The 19,134-nt window shown below is 49.1% G+C and overlaps 1 protein-coding gene across 2 annotated transcripts in view; it reads left to right on the top strand.

The window, feature by feature from the left end:
• Positions 1–19,134, top strand: part of LOC119407144 (transcription factor AP-2-epsilon) — a 266,329-nt gene that overhangs the window by 191,780 nt on the left and 55,415 nt on the right. For both annotated transcript variants that reach the window (XM_049419992.1, XM_037674005.2), the window contains exon 3: positions 73–288. In XM_049419992.1, coding sequence (XP_049275949.1) covers positions 73–288 — 216 coding nt within the window. The remainder of the gene's footprint in view (positions 1–72; positions 289–19,134) is intronic.

Below are 19,134 nucleotides of genomic sequence, written 5' to 3' on the forward strand. Positions count from 1 at the left end.
GGTGATGCCGCGTGATCATAAGCATGAGCAAGTGACGCGTATCTCAGTGTTGTTCCACGTGTAATACCGCAGGCGAACATGCACCTTCCGGCGTACGGCGAAGGGCGTAGAACCGAACCGACAGCGTACCCCCGGCGGCCCGACGTGCTGGTGCACCACCCGCACCACCACCTGACCGAGCAGGACTTGCTGGGACTGCACGGAGCCGCCGCGGGTCTACCGCCAGGCATCGTCGACGACGGACAGACCAGCCCCTGCTCCTCGGACGACGGAAACGACTTCCTCGAGGTACGCCTTCTATCCCCTTTTGATTGCGATAGAAGTGATATGGGCACTGGAGGCGCATCCTTGCCGTCGGCGTCGCCGTCATGTCGCCTATATAAAGTCTAACATGATAGCATCGCCCCGCGCGTCGTATGTTATATACTCCGTTTCATACATCACGTGCAACGCCGTGGAAACTATGCAAGTTCGGTCAGCAGAATGTGTAAATCCGCGTGTCGCGCGCGTGGATTTCGTCGTTTTAAACGCGGCCTCCGTGATTGGCTCCGGCTGCACGCTGCCGGAACTAATCGCGGAGGCCACGATACGAAAACAAAGAGGGGCTAAGCGATTCAGAACAACGTATTGACAAGCGTATACATAACGTGTTTTGTTTATTTCTACGGCACAAAGCAGCTTCATTTATTACTCGGTCTAAATACGAAAAAGATCAAAATCATTGAACCATTTCTTGGGGCTAACGCATCTACTGTAAGAAGTCTCGCTTGCTTCCACAGCGTTATACCTGATCTATGAAACGAAGTATGCGCGAGTGAAAGCTTGCTAAGGCTGCAGGCAGTCGTGGCTCAAGCAGAGGGGAAGCGTGCCGGCCGGCTCCGTAGGGCGAAGGAGCATGATGGGGTGGCGGTGGGGTGGCTGCGTCGCTCGGAAAGCGACTGCGATCTTTGATCAAAAGGGCGTGGTCGGGCGCTATCTGGACAGACATTAGTAGACGGCTCCTACCTTTGTACGCACTGTGCTGTCACCGCTTACCTCGCTTTGAGGCGACAGACAGCACGAAAACCGCTTGGCTTCATATTTACGTGAGGCCGTATTTCCTTACGCGAGACCGAATCTTAAAGTAGCTTCTATATATTCACTTCGTATAACGTTCCATATTGTTGCTATCGCATTCATTGCTTCGCTGTTGCGGCGAAACTGTGACTTTTCATCAACACACAGTGGCGGCCCGCGGTGGTCTGTCCTCGTGGCCCCAAAGACTCCCGTGATTCGTTTCGGTCGACTGCACGAGGCTAGAAAACGCAGTACCCCGCAGTTTGGTACGTGATCTTGCTGCGAAGAAATACAACGAAACGTCGACACTGACACCGAATTATCGGATATACGGAACTAAATAATGTTGCCTCGTAGCTATTTCAGCTCAGTAGATATGCCGTTACAACGAACCTTGAACATAACGAAACTTTTCGTATCAGTTAACACTTCGACATAACGAATTTTCGCCATATTGTTACTACATATCGTGTGTAGTTTGGGTATGTACACATAGGTGTAATGGGTCAGGGCCGATAGAAGTGAAGACGAGAGGGGCAAGACTGTATGTCTGTATGCGTGCAGCTCTCTGCTGTGAAGTTCGGCTGGCAGCCATTGACGCAGTTGTCTGTGTAAAATAATGTAAGTTGTAAGTTAGGTGATCTGGCGTATAAATGTTACAAAAGAATAACGGAACGGGAAAACAGCAGCATGTACGCTTTACATGCAATCGCTAATGCATCGCCGGTTGCCGCGCACGCGCGGTGGCCGGTCGAGCGAGCACGTGGAAGTAATTTTCTTTGTTTCACAAGATACAATAAAATAAAATGAGCGAGAATCAAGAAGTGAGATACGAAAGAAACGAAGTATAGAGAAGGGTATGGTATATTTAAAGTTTCCGCGCACGCATATTCATGCGCGGACGCGTGTCTGCGCGTGCGCGCACGCGAGCCCCTCACTCGCTCTGTCCACCACGTACATATTACAAGTCGACGTAGATTGCGATACAGAGTCCGCCGCGTGGGGATTCGTTTTTCTGGCGCTCGGCCGTGTATCGTATCGACGTCGTTCGATCTCATTAGCGATGCCCGGCATTCCAATTGCCCTCTCACCTCACCCTCGAAAGCTTCGCAGGCTCCGTCGATTTTTGTGTCGATTGGGAGAGTGTTAATTTGTATGCCGATCTCCTACCACCCACCTATACTACGCAAGCGGTTGCTGCTTGCTGCTGCAGCTGCTCGTCGCCTATTTCCTGTGAAGACCCCCCCCCCCCACCTCTCACACGAAACAATTTTTTTTACCTCTTCCCGCTTCTTCGCGCCGCGATGTGTGTGTGTGTATACGCGCTGCGTGCGATCCCGCGCGAATTGCGGAATACGGAGGGTTTTTGCGAGTCCCGATCTCTTATTAGGTGCAGCGCGCGGGAAGCTGAACAGGTTATGCGTGTGTACTTGTTGACGGGGGATTCTTGTGGCGCTTAAAAAGTGATGTTAGACTGCGAAAAAGCTGAACGAACGAGGCGAGAATCATTTGTTGAACGGAAGCCCTGAAAGTTGAGCGAGTTGGCGAGCGTTCGTGTTAATATACAAGCGCCCTAAAGACACGCAGTCAGACATGCAGGCATGGTGACCCAGACACAACAGTAGCGCAGACACGGTAAAGCAGTAAAACACATGCAGTAATACACATGCAGTAAATCAGATACAGTAATACAGACACAGTACTATCGACACAGACTCGACACTTGTTTGTTCACTTCACTGTGTCCGCGTATTTCGTGCGCCCTGTTTTAACATGCGTTGTCGAGCATATCGCTTTACGGCCAGCCACGTGCGCAACGCTCGACAGTGTGCCTATAGTTCGCCTACAGCCTTAAACAACAACAAAAATATGTGTGGATTTACGTGCGAAACCCATAATGAGGCATGCCGCAGTGGTGGGATTCGGCATTTGTTTGACGGCTCGGCATTCTTGAACGTGCGCCTATATATAACTACGCGGGCGATACTGCAACCCCCCCCCCCCCCAAACACACACATACGCACACCTTTCGCATTTACTAAAATAGGGCTAGCTACGCCTCAGGTATGGAAGCAAAGAGCTCATATATACTAACGTTTGACCTCTCCGCTCACACTGCAACCGCGGCACAAACAACGTATGACAAGCGGCAGATGTGTAATACTGTCAATGTATTAATAGAACCAAAATTCATACTCGCAATGACAAATAGCGCAGTCGTTATAAAACAGCATTAGCGCACCCGTTTAATGGGCATGGATGGACGCGGATGCCAAAAGTTTGATTGATCAAGGGACGGGAAAAGTTAATAAAGGAAGGGGTAAGGTTTGTCCCTTTTCCAGTAGCAATAAGTTTTGTGGTGTTACGTGCCAAAACCGTGGTTATGGATATGGATATGAGTATGGTATGGTTAGAATATGGTTATGGATATGGTTATGAGCCACGCCGTGTATAGTTGAAGGCTCCGGAAATTTTGACCATCTGGGAATCTATAGGGCATAAATCTAAGTACGAGTGCCTCTAGCATTTCGCCTCTATCGAAACGCGACCGCCGCGGCCGGGATCGAACCCGCGACTTCCGGATTAGCAGCCGAGCACCCTGAACCACTATACCACCGCGGTGGACAGTTCCCTATACCAGTGCATCAGTGATCTCGGCTACACGCTCCGACTGGTTCAATAGGCCCCCTTTGGCGTGTTGCAAAGGTTAGATCTACTTCCTTACGCGCAGCTTACGTGCGTGCTACACGCAACTATCTAAAAGGGGGGGGGGGGGGGGAGAAAAAATAAAAAGAACTACTCGACGCGCGGAATGTCGTAGAAGACGCTTCGCCGTGTATAGGAGGAAGTGGTCATCTTGATTGCTCGATCCAAACGCCGAGGGAACCCCCGCAAAACACTTTCTCGGCGGCCATCGGCGGATTAAAACGCAGCGGTGGCCGGCGAATGCGCTCGCTGGCGCCGTGCCAAGGGTATCCCTTTCGCCAAAGCGTAGTAGTGCCGGCCGAGACGGCTGGAAAGTGGCCGCATGCTGTCTGTACGCACAACCTTTCTTTTCTTTGTTTCCTCTTTCTTTTTTTTTTTCCTACATTCGGTTCTCGCGCACGCCCGACTCGTATCTCTGTGCCTTCTCTCGCATCTTTATCATAATCTGGAGACAGGTGAGGCGTAGAGAAAAAAAAAAGAGAGAGAATCGGTGAGCCGTTCACATGATCGAGACGGATGTTCTATTGCTGCAGGAAGGCCTAGCCTATTGAAGTGCCTAATCCGCGATTTGTTGTTGTGTGAACGTTAGAAGAAGAAAAAGAAATTGATGGGCAGATGAGCTTGGAAGAAGAGGGGGAGGGGGTCGTAGACGTGACTTGTCTCAGCACGCCAATCGCTCCTTTCTTCTGTTCTTCTTCAAACATGAACAACGCTTGGCGACGCCGTCGTTCATGATCGGTTTTCAAGAAGTTGTTTACCTTTTCTTGTTAAAATTAAGGCGAGAGCCTTAGGTGCCTCATAAACGCGAACAGGGACCGTCGCCGTCAACACGAGGGATGCAAAAAAATCATCCTGTGATGACGTCACCCTATGACGTCATCATGACATCACACGACGCAAAAGTTTGTCACGTCATCGTGACGCCACTATGATCTCGCGTAACGTGAAAATCCAGACAAGGCAGAAGTTCAGGGGAAGACGAAAATCTTGAAGCGATGAAAAATCCTTGGGAGCACGGGTGTCTCTGAATATCCATGGAGCGACACCCCGTGTTCCAAGGATTTTTCATCACATAACGCGAAGTCAGATGACGACGTCATCACGTGATATCGTCGCCTGGTCAAACAAAGGTGAGCCGATCCCGGAGGCAGTGGAAACCCACGAGAGGCGCGGAAAGCTTCCGATTCCTCCGATCACGGAGGCAGTGCAAAATCACGTTTGATGCTGGAAGCTTTCGAGGGAGGAGGGGATCAGTACGATCGAGTGAGAAGAAACAGAAGATGGCTTTCGCCTTCGAGTCGACTTAGGTAAATGCAGAAGTAACCGTGAGACCTTTTTCTTTCTTCTTTATTTATTTATTTTTAATCGGCTGTAAGGTGGCCCGCTCATTCGGTTTTACGGCCTTTAACGTCGGTAGCTGGGCCGATAAATCTGTCTCCCGCGTCTCGAATATGTCTTGAGTATACGAGGTTAAATGTCCGGTCGATCGCTGCTCTGAATGCGGAATAATTTATTGCCGCACCGAAGGCTCAGTGAAATGAATTATTAGTCACCCATTAAAAGGGACACTGAAGGTTCACGTTAGGCCGTATTAAGTTAGCCACGATTCTGTGATAGCACAACTCTACAACGCGTTTGCATGCACGAGCTGAGTCCCGATAACGCGGGATAGAGCGAAAAACGAAACTATAGAAAGCGGAGCAAGTGTTGCGACGCCTGACGTTAACGTCTCCGGGCCGGCTCTCCAGTGACGTCACTGATTTTGATAGCGTGGTTACGTAGTTCGTTGTTTGGTCGGTAAGAGAAAAGAAGAATCTATCTGAAAAGGAAGCGAAAGCTGTTTAGTAAAACAGCCGTAAACAATTCACCGAAACGTCAGTACACAACCTTAGTACTTGTACAGTGGTCGACACTCTTGTCTGGAACGACGGAGCATCGCGCTCGGAAAAACGCGAGCCTTGTCTACAGTTCGAACCTTGTCTACGCCCCTTTTTCGCCGTGAGAGATAGGACGGCGCAGTTCCCGTTTTCCACTCCGGGTGGCACTCGTATTTTCGCTATATCGAACTCCAACCTTTTGCGTTCACTTGCGTAATAAAAACTCCGGAGTTAATAAGTAACCTGGTAATAAATATAAAATGGAACGACAACGTTCATTTGTGTTCGTAGGTAGTACAGCCCCCAAACATTAGGATCGCTGCGGTCATTGGACAGAAAAATCGCGAAGTTTCATCCCCCTGGTGAAACTGTCAAAACAGCGTGGCATAAAGCACGGTCATTTCGTGTTCATTAATAAAAGCGCTATGTCCAGGTTGATGCCCTACACGTAGGGAGAGGAATTATGGGTAAAAGAAAGAGAGAAAGCATGAGTGCGCGCAATTCACAATGCGCGTGCGCAGTACAGGTTATCTATAGTCTATTTAACCTCCCTGCGTTTCCTGTATTACCCCTCTTTCTTTCCCTCTACACACATATACACACGCAATGACAGTGCAGTCAAAACACTCGTGTTAAAGTTTTCTTGGAATGTCTAACAGTTTTAAACATTTTTCGTTTCTCCGCCCGTGGATGTAAATCAAGTGGTTGGTTTTAAAAAGAAATACCAGTAAAAAACAATTCGAGCAGCAACGATGATCGCAACGACGGCGTGGCCTCCGAGACCCCCGCTGCTAGGCAACCCGCGGGCGGCGCAGATTTATGGCAATACGTTCCACTGCGGTCGCTGCGATGAACTTACGAGGCTTTCGCTGCTTCTATCTGTGTGCAGCTGTAAATTCATGGCGTGACCTCTGTGACACACCTGACTTTAACGCTTGCGCTGTGAGCTGCGTGTGAAAAATAAGAACAAATAGGGCGAAGGAAATTACAGATGCGTCCACATTTTTTTTTTTCGACGGACACAAGCAGTGGCACGTGACACCGAAATCCTCTTTTTCTTACCGTAGCTGCTTCCGGCAAACACCGTAAAGCCAGCACATGCTGAGCGAGGAAGTGGGTACACGGTCGCTCTTGGCATGGCGTTGTACTGCGGTCAATCACTGCTATAAGGTGGCAACCAAAAGAGTTGGTTCGAGTTGGACGTCTTAAGCACGCGATGTGGTTGCGCACCTGTTGAGTACTCAATCTTGGGTACTTCTGGAAGGAAGCTTGAACAAAGCACACACACACGCACACACACACACACACACACACACACACACACACACACACACACACACACACACACACACACACACACACACACACACACACACCACACACACACACACACACACACACACACACACACACACACACACACACACACACACACACACACACACACACACACACACAATCAATCAATCAATCAATCAATCGCTCTCATATTACCCCTACACTCTTCTGACAACGTTGGCCAGCGATTGGCTACGAAGGTAATCGGAGGTGCTTAAACGTAAACTTAAAATATTTCTCTCTCATTTACAGCTAAATCGCTAGATCCCTTACCGCTAAATCGCTCAATAATTTTTCACTGTCTTTTTTCTTATGAGCTCGATAGCAGCGAGATGCGTAATGTCACGTGCATAGACGATTTTACACAAGACTCATGGGCGCTTCCACGTTGAGCTGTTAGAGGGGCCGTGCAACGTTTTTTCGTCTGCCTTCCGCAGCGCTGAATACTGAGATGAACGCAAGAAGAATTGTCAAAATTGATGCTCGGGAACGCAAGTTATTAGTATTCAAACTTCATAACCCCAGCAGACGACGAGAAGAAACGTTCCCTTTCGCATTTCTCTCTGCCGCTGACGTCAGTGAGTGGCTCCAATCACTGCGAGACACACATCAAAAGTCTCGCCTCATGGTGGCCGTTGCGCCGCGCTCCTAACGTCGTTTTGCATTTGTTGCCAAAGTTTGATATTTAAAAACAGAAATCCTTGTGTATCTGAGGATGTATAAATAGTGCTTTTTCTAATTTTTAGCGCACAGTAGTGTGGCCTAACAGGGAAAAATCTAGGGACTTTAGTGTGGCCTATAGCTGGGACCACACGAATCCACACGAATAACTACATGCAACATATCGTGTCAAGCCAATCAAAACCAAAGATCAAAACGACCGGCCATTGTCATCGCCGCCACGTGATGAAACGTTACTTCCGGTCACAAAAATAGCCGCTATGTGTCGCTGTAGTCCGAAAGCAAAGTTTTTTTTCTCCGTTGAAGTAAAATCATAACCGCTTTATTTTCGGCGTTGCCACTTGCGCAACGATATCGGTGCATTCCACAGGGCCCCTTTATGGGAAGGTTTTTCTATTTTTCTGTATCGTGACGTGATTTAATAATGTAATGAAACGTGCAGTGCACGAACCCAGCCGTTTACATGCGTATGCGTCTATACTGTAGCACTGTTCCTTTAGTTAAATTACAAAACGGCAGAGCTAACCGTCCGACTTGCCGGCACCGAAACCCATCCGGAAAGTACTCTAGAAGCCAGAAATTCCGGGGTGGTCTCCGTTTCTCACGGTGCCCGCGCGTGCGCTGCTTCGAACCGCCTCGACGCGGCGACGACGTTGCTTCGAGAACGCGTTGCGCGGAGGCTTTCGTAGAGTCGCGTGCTTTCTTTGCATAGGGCAGATGACCTGCCGACATGCGTGACCTCTTGGTTCGTGCTCGCGACTGGCTTTCCGCGCGCCCGCTCAAGAGGGCCTCTGTATCAAGTTCGCCCAGGCTGCGTGCTGACCGAACTCTTTCTCTCCCTCCTCCTTTCTCTCGTCCTCGTATACGTAACCTCCTCATTGGTCTCTCATCTCGCAGTTTCGCCGTGAAGGTACTCAGAACTGTGTGTTTGCAAGTTACGGGAGGAACGCTACATAACAAAATTGCGCAGGATACTTCGTCACGGCAGCTGTGATTTTTCTATGTGCATTACATGTAGAGTGACATGGCGTCTCTTTCGCTCCGCGTATATATTGTATAGACAGAGTAAGAGAAGACATTAGTATACAGCCGTTACAATCTTAAGTAAGCTGCGCCCATAGCCATCCCCTTCCCGATTGGCGTAGATACTCATGCAGTTATGCTCGCTCATTTTCGTGACTTCAAGCACTCCTGCGAGTCTGACATAGTCGTATTTTATCACAAGTATGCACTTTTGAGTAATTGGCTCTAGATAGAAAAACTGAGCATCTCGACAAACTTTATCAGTAATACTTACGCCAATAGTCGGCTGAAAGCAGTATATTTAATCAGAAACAACGAACTTGTAGCATGATAACATTTGGGCGCTTAAGCTTACGTTCCATGACAGAGAGGCCACTTAGAGCGTTCTAAATTCCGCTACATACGGTAATGGCGGAGCCAGAGCATGTGGCCTGGGTGAGAACCACTAGCTTGTCATAAGAGTGGCATTTTGGGCGAGTTGGTATCCCGTAGCGTTCTGAGTGTTCAGCTCAACTCAGCGTAAAATAAAGCAAACCAGTTCGAAATTACAAAATCAAAGCCAGTTGCAAGTTAGCGCTCACGCTGTCGTCTTGTCCTCACTTCTGACCGCGCCTTTGCTTCCTTTTACTCTGACTTGTGCCAAATAAACACTCAGCCCGTTTGTCATTTTGCATGCGTCAGACGGCAACCCGGCTAGCAAGACGGCGATGACTCAGCAGCTGCAAGCTCTCCAGCATCACTGCACAGTTTTGCTGCGTTGTGTTTCCCCTTCCCCCGTCTTGCATTAGAGCGACTTATCTTTCGTGCACCCCTTCCGATGCATTCCCGGAATATCAATTCCTGACCGCATCGGATCCCCTCGATCTTACTACCCCATCTCGTTCGAAGAGCACCCCCCGTTCCTCACCCCGGTACTTTCCTAGTGTGACCTCCTCCATAACCTTTCGTGCTCCCGGCTGCTTCTGTGTATGCAACTTATGCGTGGATGCTGCCGTTGATACGACTTTTTTTTATCATTATTTTCGCTCGCCTTGGAGCCACGTACTGCCGTATTCGCGCCAGCGTTCCGTGCCTTCTTTCTCCACTTCGAATATTCGGTGGCCGTCTTTCATCGTGCGTCCTTGTTTCAAACTTTTTGTTGTCGTCTCCTGACCTGCCGTGACCCCCGCCTTACGTGCCGTATGTTAAACAGGGAAAGAAAACTGCTGCCCGCAAGACGAGACTGAAAGACTGTTTCTATACCCCAGCTGTGGACTAGCAGTTGATATCGACTTCTTTTCTTTCGACTGTTTTGTATTTCGATACACCTTTTAGAACGCAGCTCTTAGGCGCCCATCCCTGCGTTGAGCGGCGGCGTCGTCGCCGTTGCCGGCGTAACCGATAGACACGATAAATTAACCGATAGACATGAAAAACTAAAATGAAAAAAAAATATCCAGGTTCGAATGGGATTTGAACCTGGGCCCTCTGCGTGGCATTCGAGTATTCTACCACAGCGCCACGCCGGTGGTTGAAACTCATTTGCAAAAAGACCCTATACAGGCGTCATGTCGGACAAGGAATCGCGTAAACCTATGTAATATAGCGTGGCAGAAGAGTAAAATAACGACCAGTCATCAGACAGTGCTAATTGCGCAACGAGTGTGTGGTTTAATCCTTCCCACCCACTGCAAAGTGCTCAGCCACAATTCTTCATCGTCATCAGCCACATGCAGCATCAACAAAGTGCACATAATACCTTACAGATGTGTAGCGGGTACCTCGCTTATCCGCAGAAGGACGAATAATGGCGTAGTAGGTGCGGTCCTACTGCACAAAAATTATGATTTACGGCGTCGTCGATACCTTGCGGAAAGCCAAAACTTCGAACACCCTTGACATTGCCCCAACAGGAAGCTGCGCTTAGAGTTCGCATTAGGCAGTATCGTAATCGTCTGTGAAATTTTTATTTTTTACGTTACTGGTTCCCTTATTCTTCTGTTTCTTTGCCCGCCGCGGTGGTCTAGCGGCTATGGTGGCGGACTGCTGATTTGAAGGTCGCGGGATCGAATCCCGGCCGAATTTCAGTGGAGGCGAAATGTTAGAGACCCGTGTGCTTAGGTCGAAGTTTCCGGAGCCCTCCACTACGGCGTGCCTGACAATCATATCGTGGTTTTTGCACGTAAAACCCCAGATAATAATAATAATAATAATATTATTATTATTATTATTATTATTATTATTATTATTATTATTATTATTATTATTATTATTATTATTATTATTATTATTATTATTATTATTATTATTATTATTATTGCTTTAGAGGGTGACTCGGTGAGACACCTTCAGATCCAGTGTTCCAGCAGCAGTTCCGTTCGCACCGATCGCGAAGGTGTAACAGCCTTTGTATAATCTTCTCACCATGAAACCCATCTTGTTTAAAGTTAAGTAAAGCAGTATCTAGGATTTGCTTTCGGTGATTCAGGTTCTCTAGGGGGGCGCTCGTATGCATTGCGACCTGCGAGACACAAATCACTGAGGAAGTAAACAAACGCGACAGCCACCATAGCAGCAGCGGCGATGCCGCATCAATGCGTCGTCCCTGTATGCACAAACAAACAAACAAAGGAAAAAAAAGAACAGCAGCGCGATCGCTCCCTTTAAGAAGGCCGGGGTCATGCCGATCTGATTCCATTTTTAATGCCCCCCCCCCCCCTCATCGCCTCCCCCCGCCCCCTTTGTGACCTCACCCGGTCTTCTCCGCACAGCCGGCGCGCGTATACTTCTTGTCTCCCTGGAAACTATGTGCTTCTTCGACTTGCGTGCAAATTATTCCTTGCAGTTCCTGCCCCCCCCCCCCACCCCATTTTCTCTCTCTCTCTCTCTCTCTCTCTCTCTCTCTCTCTCTGTTTTTTTGTTTTCTGCTGCGTTTTTGTTGTTGTTGTTGTTTTTCGTGTGTACAAGTCGTCCTGTCTCTCCCGTGGTGGTCGGTCGCCCTGTAGCAGTTGTGCGTGTTCGTCACGGTCGCAATCGGCGTAGGGGGGCGCTAGTGACACCCCCCTCACCCCCCCCCCCCCCCCCTTTCCTACCTTGCCGCTCCGACCGACCTTGTCCGAATCGGAGAGATGTCAACCGTTCCCGGGTTTTGTTTAAATCTCTCCCTCTCGCCACCTCAATTTTGCCATGGAGCAGAGAGCAGCAAGCGAGTTGCGGTGAAGTCATTGAACCCGCGTCTCCTTGCGAGGAGCGTATCGCCGGAGAGCCGCCGTGTGATGATATCGCCGCAGCCAGCGGAATATTGGCATTCAGTTAGCGTACGCTGCGTGTATGCCGATTCGTGCAGTAGAAGCATCCGCGGCAGCCGCAGCACTTGCACCAGAAGTGACACACTGTGAGGGAAAGCGCAGTACTGGAGAGATGAGAGAGAGAGAGTGCAGCGCCCCCTTTCCGCTTACGCTAGCGCCTCTCTTTGCGCGCGTTTAGATATCTGTACGCTCTCCTTCCCCAACTTCTCTCTTTTATACTGCATTATTTGTTTGTTTTTCGGTCCTGTGCGCGTACACCGTTGGTGTATCGCTTCTTTAAAACCGTGCAGAGTTCCAGAAGCGGCTACACGTCATGCTACGCGCGAGGTCGCGGGTTCGATTCTTGACCGGGCTCGGGTTCGGTTCCTAGCTGAATCACTGTCTCCGGTCCGGATCATCGATTTCTTTTTTCTTTTCTTTTTTTTTCTCTATCTGCCAAGGAGCTTCCAGTTTCACCTATGCTACTCAAACGAAAATGATATTAGGCTAGTGACACCGTATACAAAGTACATTACTTGCATCGTTTAAATGTTTTCGATCCAGCACTTGTGCGACGCGCTGTCGGCATCCATCGTTAGCAGACGACGGCGTTGTAGTCTGTTACAATTCCCACTCGGTAGCAGACGACGCGAAGGCCGGTGAATCTCGCATGCGCACGCCCATACCGTCTTTTCCGCGTGACTTCAGGCACGGCTTCCGTAATGCTGCACGCAACTAAAAGAAGCGCGGATTCCCCGAGTTGCCGCATTTCTCGAAGACATTTTGCGCGCACCGAGCCGAACGGGCATGCATCGACTGCGATCGCGATGCAAGATCTATTCCGCGCAGAAGCTTTTCGACCGCGCTATGGGAGAAAGAGATCAATGAATGTACACCTTTCCTCTATCGCCCCCGTCTTGGCTTGGCTCGGCGGCTGGCTAGAAATCGTTCTCGAGGTCACGAACCGGTTACGGTGATGCGTCTGCGTAAACACTGGTTGCGTCTGTTTACGGACGCTCGCTTCCGTGCTTCGGGTTAACGTAGTTAGCGGAACTGACGCGCTAATGGTGAGTTATGACGCAGCTATAGTGGCGTGATTGTATAACGCGCTAGCCGTATAGTATACGCCGTCTCGCGACCGGTCCCATACAGTACTGTAGCTGTACGCATTTAGCCTAGTATACATCACGTCGCGAATTTCGCGCAAGCAACCGCCGCGCTTGCGCAATGACACGCGCGCACTTTGAGGTGTAACCGGAAACCGCGTGGCACGGGAAACGGGAGATTCGTGCACTCCCCCCCCCCCCCCCCTGCCTACCATGACTCATTAATATACCTTGTCCTTTTTAGCAATTTATCGTTGGTCGTTTTTATTTTTGTCCTTTTTTGTTGTTCTTTTTGCTTTAACAGAAGCGTTACTAACGGTCCGTGTTCCGTGTGGTTAACGGAATGGTTAGTATACACCAATTTCACAAGGAGGCTGCCATTTTTAAAGCACTCCACCGCCGCAGCGCCGTCTATCGTCTGCGACGTTTCGCCGCCCTTCCGGTGTGTGGGGTTCCGCGGCGGTGTATGCAGCGTATGCGCTCGGTTCACAATGTATTGCTGTTCTTCGCAGTACACGGGCAATACAGGACAACGCTTTTCGAGTGTAAAGGCGCTGATAAATAATCGCTAAGCTTCCAGCTTCAAAATGGCTGAAACAGCAAGCAGAGGCGGCCCATGAGACGTTCCCGCAGCAGCGCCGACGATGAGAATAATGCCAATGCAGTTCTTAAGCAGCATGTGTAAATTGGTAATTGCTTCGTATGTTTCGTTATAGCTGGCCGGGTGATGTTCTTGGAATAATCACTATAAAAGAGCGTTAACATTTAGGACAACCGTCGAAGTATAATAGGAGAAACGTAAATGGAGACGAGCGAACACGTAGGCCATTATCCGGCTGCGCGCTAGGTGCGCGCATTAGTGTTTAAGATGGCTCCTGGGTTTCCGTGCCGTGATTATTCAAGTTCAACGTAACTCTAATCCCTAGCAGACCATTTTGGTTCCGCTTGGCACGTTGCAATACAATGTTCACGCAACGACAGGAGCACAAACACCGATGCCTGTGTTTATTCGTGTCGCCGTCGTAGCTTGTGGCCTCTGATCCTTGCACAGGATAAGGAACAGAAGTACGACGTGTGAGCTCAAAATCCGGCGTATAAGCAACACCGATGATAAAATGAAAATAAGCCTGTTGCACATCTGGAAGCGTGGCATGGCGTAAGTTCGCTTCGGCGCGAGCCGCCGCCACTAGCGGAACGCCGAAAGGGCGCTCGTTTTTGGTGACATTATTGTCAATTTGTTTTCTGGCGAGTATTTCAGAAGCATTACGACGAGCGCACGTGTCCAGGTAACGACCTGGCTTTAACGAACGTGGGCCGATTATTCACGACACCCAGGCTGCCGCGTGAAAAAAAGAAAGTGCGGTTGTCATAACGCTACCCCAGTTATCGTCACGAAATTGACAAGTCGAGAAAGAACGTGCTCTCGACGAAACGTTAGAAACGCGTACCTACGCCAAAGAACACATGTCATGCGGGCCTTTCTGTCATGTAGATTGAAAAGTGCTCATTCAATAATCTCGAAATTGCACGCACTAAGATGGAACATTTTCTAGCCGCAGGCATTGTAAATCATGTGCTGTAGCTTAGAAATCAGAGAGGTTCATGAGAACAACTCTTGGCCAAACATTTTGTGTATTAATCGTCAGCCTTGACATTGGTTCTCTTTGGTGCAGATGATAAGTGTACCAGCACCCAAGCACAATCACAAGCTGGTGTGGTGACTTGGAGAAATGGCCATAAGTGCAGACACCACATATAATAATATACTATTTGTCGGAGAAGAAGGCGTGCGACCTGAGAGAAGCGAAGTCATTTAAAAACATTGTGCACTTCGCATGCCGTGGCTGCCAGTCTTTCAGGCTTCCGTAGCTGTTGCCGCAGCCAAACACAGCGCAGTGGTAGCTTGTCGACCTCTTCTCGTCCGACATTTCGATTTGCGGCAGCACAATTGTTTCAGCGCGTCGAAAAATGGAAACACGCTGACCTCTCACGCACCACGCAGTGCAAAACTCGGGAATCCGCACACACCAGCGGCAGCGGTCGGCCGAGGTGGAGAGAGAGAAAGCGGTGAAAATACACCGGTTCGAGGCTACGCTCCTCCGCTCCGTGAAAACGGTCTATAGTTGGCTGTTGTGTTATGCTTTGTGCCATACCGACCTCACGCACATCCGGGAAACCTCATCCACGTCTGGCCCGTGCAAGCTCGTGTCGTGCGTTCGAAATCTGCACGTCGTTTCTCGAAGCTTCGCTATTTCTTTGTACATAGCTCAAGAAAAGACACTGAGCTGGACCGCGCTTTATTTTAGGAATATCTGAAAAGTAACGTAAATAGCTATGGAACCCACGATCGTTTTGACCAGAGCCGGATAGCAAAACGTGTGGTGGTCGAGCGCGGTGAATCTTTATCGGGTGCTCGTGAGACTATGTATCGTGAACGTGAGACCTGTGCTCATCCGATATTGGTCGGACAACACGAAGTAGGTGCTAGCGCAGTTTCAAAGAAATCGATGACGACTTGCAGCGTGTTTGGCAGTGAGCGCACGTACAGAAAACCCGTATACAAAAACAAATCTGCATTGTTGCTAGCATCCTTGTGAACATAGCTACCAACATGCTTGCTGGTACACCAGCGTATACACGTTCCTGTGATAAAAGCCAAAACAATTTTTTTTTTGGATTTGAACAAATTAGTTTTTTTTTTAAAGTCATACTTACGATTTAGAATGTTTTCAGAGTGATCTGAGGCGAAATCTTGCATGCAGACGTAGGCGCAGCAAATGGGCCCCTTCCGGCTTCTGTCCAAAGCTAGTTAAAGTGCCTTGAAAAAATCCGTAAACGGGGGTGCTCTAGCCGACGTTTCGACAAGTGCACTTGTCTTCTTCAAGGCTGGAAGTGGACTTTTCTTCAAGTTCCAGCCTCGAAGAAGACAAGTCCACTTGTCGAAAGGTCGGCTCGAGCACCCAACCCCTGTTTACGGATTTTTTCATCGCAGCTTCCATCTTCCACTTCCTGCCGTTTTAGAGTGCCTTGTTACATCAACCAACTAGATTTTGGGGTCCCTCCGGCGAAAAGCGGTGATAAAACCACCTGAGAGTGCCTCATGGCTAAATCACATGGCCACATCAAACCACGTGGTCACTACATCTCCGTCCAACTCCCGAATGGTACTTTACTAACGGAGTTCTACATTCATGGAGTTTAACAGAGTTCGCTGGTGGCCGTGTGACAGGGGTATTACTCGTATGAGTGTCGTAAGGCAGTAGCCCTCGTTCACATATCTTCATGAACTCTCTCCCGATCAGTGGACAGCTGCATCTCAGTATTGAATTTTTATATGACAAACGCGGTGGCGATTATTGTAATTGTGAAACTTCGACTGGCTTATACAGCGATCCGATTCTCGATAAATAACTATACAGTTGAACCCGATTTTACGAAGTTCCCGATTATGCGAAGTTCCCGATCTAACGAAGACACTTCGATTCCCATGGGTGGGCTCCATGTCAGGGCCGTCCTCACGGACTTTTTCACATGCGCAGAAGTAGATTGGTGGCAAGAACAATGGCCCTGCACCTTCTTGGTTTTCCATAATTTACAATCTTACATTTCGAAGAGCCGCAAAATTCCTTCTTCGATTTTACGAACTTCCCGATTTAACGAAATAATTCGAGCGTCCTCATCACTTCGTTAGGTCGAGTTTCAGCTGTTCTACAGCCGTAGGGGAGAGGTACAGCTCATTCCTCTTTTTTTTTGGGAAAGAGAGAGAGAGGGAGGGAGAGAGAGGTCTCACACGAGCATGCAGTAGACGGCGACAGCTCGATCCTACCAGACGCTCCGCGTTGGCGATAAGGGTCGGTATACATATAATGCGCCGGCCATACTCATAACTGCAGGTGCACGGATATTAGCGCGGATCGCGGGCAGCGGCGACGGACGGCTCCGCCGTAGAGCGATGGCAAATTGAACGGCATTCCTTGCATTGCACGGCGCGTTAAATGCGCTGACCGCTCCGCAGATTGAGAGAGAGAAGGGAAGAAAGAGACAAAACAAGAAAATGGAGGAGTGGAGAAGGTGAGGGGACAGTTTCGCCTCTGTTGAGAGTGTGGGGGGAGACGAGGGGGGTGAGGGGGCGTTGCGATGTGTTAGGAGGAAGGCTGGCATTGCATGATTACGCCGTGGCTCCCGCGAAGTGAGTCGCGCCGCGAAAATTGAGGCGCGCTCCGCGTTTTGTACGTGCGTGCGTGCGTATCGCGAACGCTGAGAAAGAAAGAAAGAAAGAAAGAAAGAAAGAAAGAAAGAAAGAAAGAAAGAAAGAAAGAAAGAAAGAAAGAAAGAAAGGAAACTGTTCTCGCAGCGCCCGCCGCCGTTCCACGCTGTATAGCGACCGCGCTGTTTTGCGCGAGAATTATTGTCCCTTTAAAAAATAATAAATAAAATGCTCTCTGCTGCGCTGCTCCTCAGACGCAACGTCGCGGCTGCGTATAATGGGCGCCGTAGAAAGACGAGACAAAGACTGAGAGTGCGCGGTCTTTGTTTTTTTTATTGTTTTAATTTATTTCCCTATATTTTCTTTTTGTTATTCCGGACGTGTGGTGCACGGTTTGTCCACTCCTTCAGGTACATACGTCGTGTAGTCCAACCAACACACACACACTTATATATATATATATATATATATATATATATATATATATATATATATATATATATATATATATATATATATATAGAACTCGGAGCAGGCCGCAAGGGGGCGACACTCGCTGCCTTTCATTACGCTCGGAGTCATTTTGGCGTCTAATTACTTTTTCTTCACTTCGCGAATGCTACGCTTCCTGCTTCCATTGTCTTTCTTTCCTTTTTATTTTCTTTATTTTTCTGTCATTTGTTTTTTTTTTTTCTAAAACGCGCCTCTTTCCACTCTCAGAGCGCTGCAAATGTCTCATTTATCTCGACTTCAACTAGGTCCGGCTTTGTGCCTTTTCAAAAAGACACTTAGAAGGAAGAGTTATTTGAGACGTATTAGGAAATTGTCCGTCTAGGCTATTAAAAAAAAAGGAAATTGCCGGTGTATTTCCCTAAGGATGAGTGTCGTCATGTGCGTAGCGTATGATGGATTGAGGAAGCGGCAAGTAGCACGCGTTTATTACATTGTTAATAACAGTCTTCACCGCGGTGGTCTAGCGATCACGGTTCTCGACTGCTCATCCGAAGGCCTCGGGATCGAATCCCGGCCGCGGCGGCCGCACTTCGATAGAGGCGATATGCTAGAGGCCCGTGTACTTAGATTTAGGCGTACAGTAATCACGAATTTATACGCGACATCAAATTTTTTCTGTGGTATAACGACTGGTATGCGCAATTTCTCGCAATAATCACGTCATGTCGCGACGAATGTGGTTGGTTGGTTGGTTGAAAAACTTTATTTGGGTCCTGCAAGGCGCGCGTCAGCGCGCAGCGGGCGACTCCCACGTCGGGGCCGTCAGACCAAGCCTGCCGGCCGCTCCGCGGGCCTGCTGGACAGCCCAGAGCTGATCAGCCAGGAGGGAGCTGCGGAGGGCCGCCTCCCACCTGGCCGAAGCAGTATCGGGGTTAGTGTGCGTTGCCTTACACTCCCAGAGCATATGCGCCCGCGTAGCTACGTCTCCGCATGCGGGGCAAGCGTCACTGGGGAATACCTCGGGATAAATGGCGTGTAGGGAGCTCGGATTAGGGTACGTCTCCGTCTGCAGTAGTCTGAGCGTAAGGGCCTGAGGCCTATTAAGTTTGGGGTGAGGGAGTGGGTACACTCTTCGCGAGAGGTAAAAATATTTCGTTATTTCGTTGTACGTGGCAGGCGCGTCCCTGTTCTCCGCATCCGGGCAACGGCTTGGTAACAGCGACGAATGTGGTCTCTAAGGATAATGTTGGCTCTCATCTACGCGTTCGAGTCGAAATTAGGCCAATATGACCCGAACTGTAGAGCGTGGAAACGAAAGTATGTTCGTTACTCAGCCCTAAATTGTCCTGTTTCAATCCCTGAGGACTGCACGTTAAAGTATACCCCAGGTGGTCAAAATTTCCGGAGCCCTCCGTTACAGC

The sequence above is a fragment of the Rhipicephalus sanguineus genome, chromosome 10 (genome assembly GCF_013339695.2).
Source record: "Rhipicephalus sanguineus isolate Rsan-2018 chromosome 10, BIME_Rsan_1.4, whole genome shotgun sequence".
NCBI classification, from domain to species: Eukaryota; Metazoa; Arthropoda; class Arachnida; order Ixodida; family Ixodidae; genus Rhipicephalus; species Rhipicephalus sanguineus.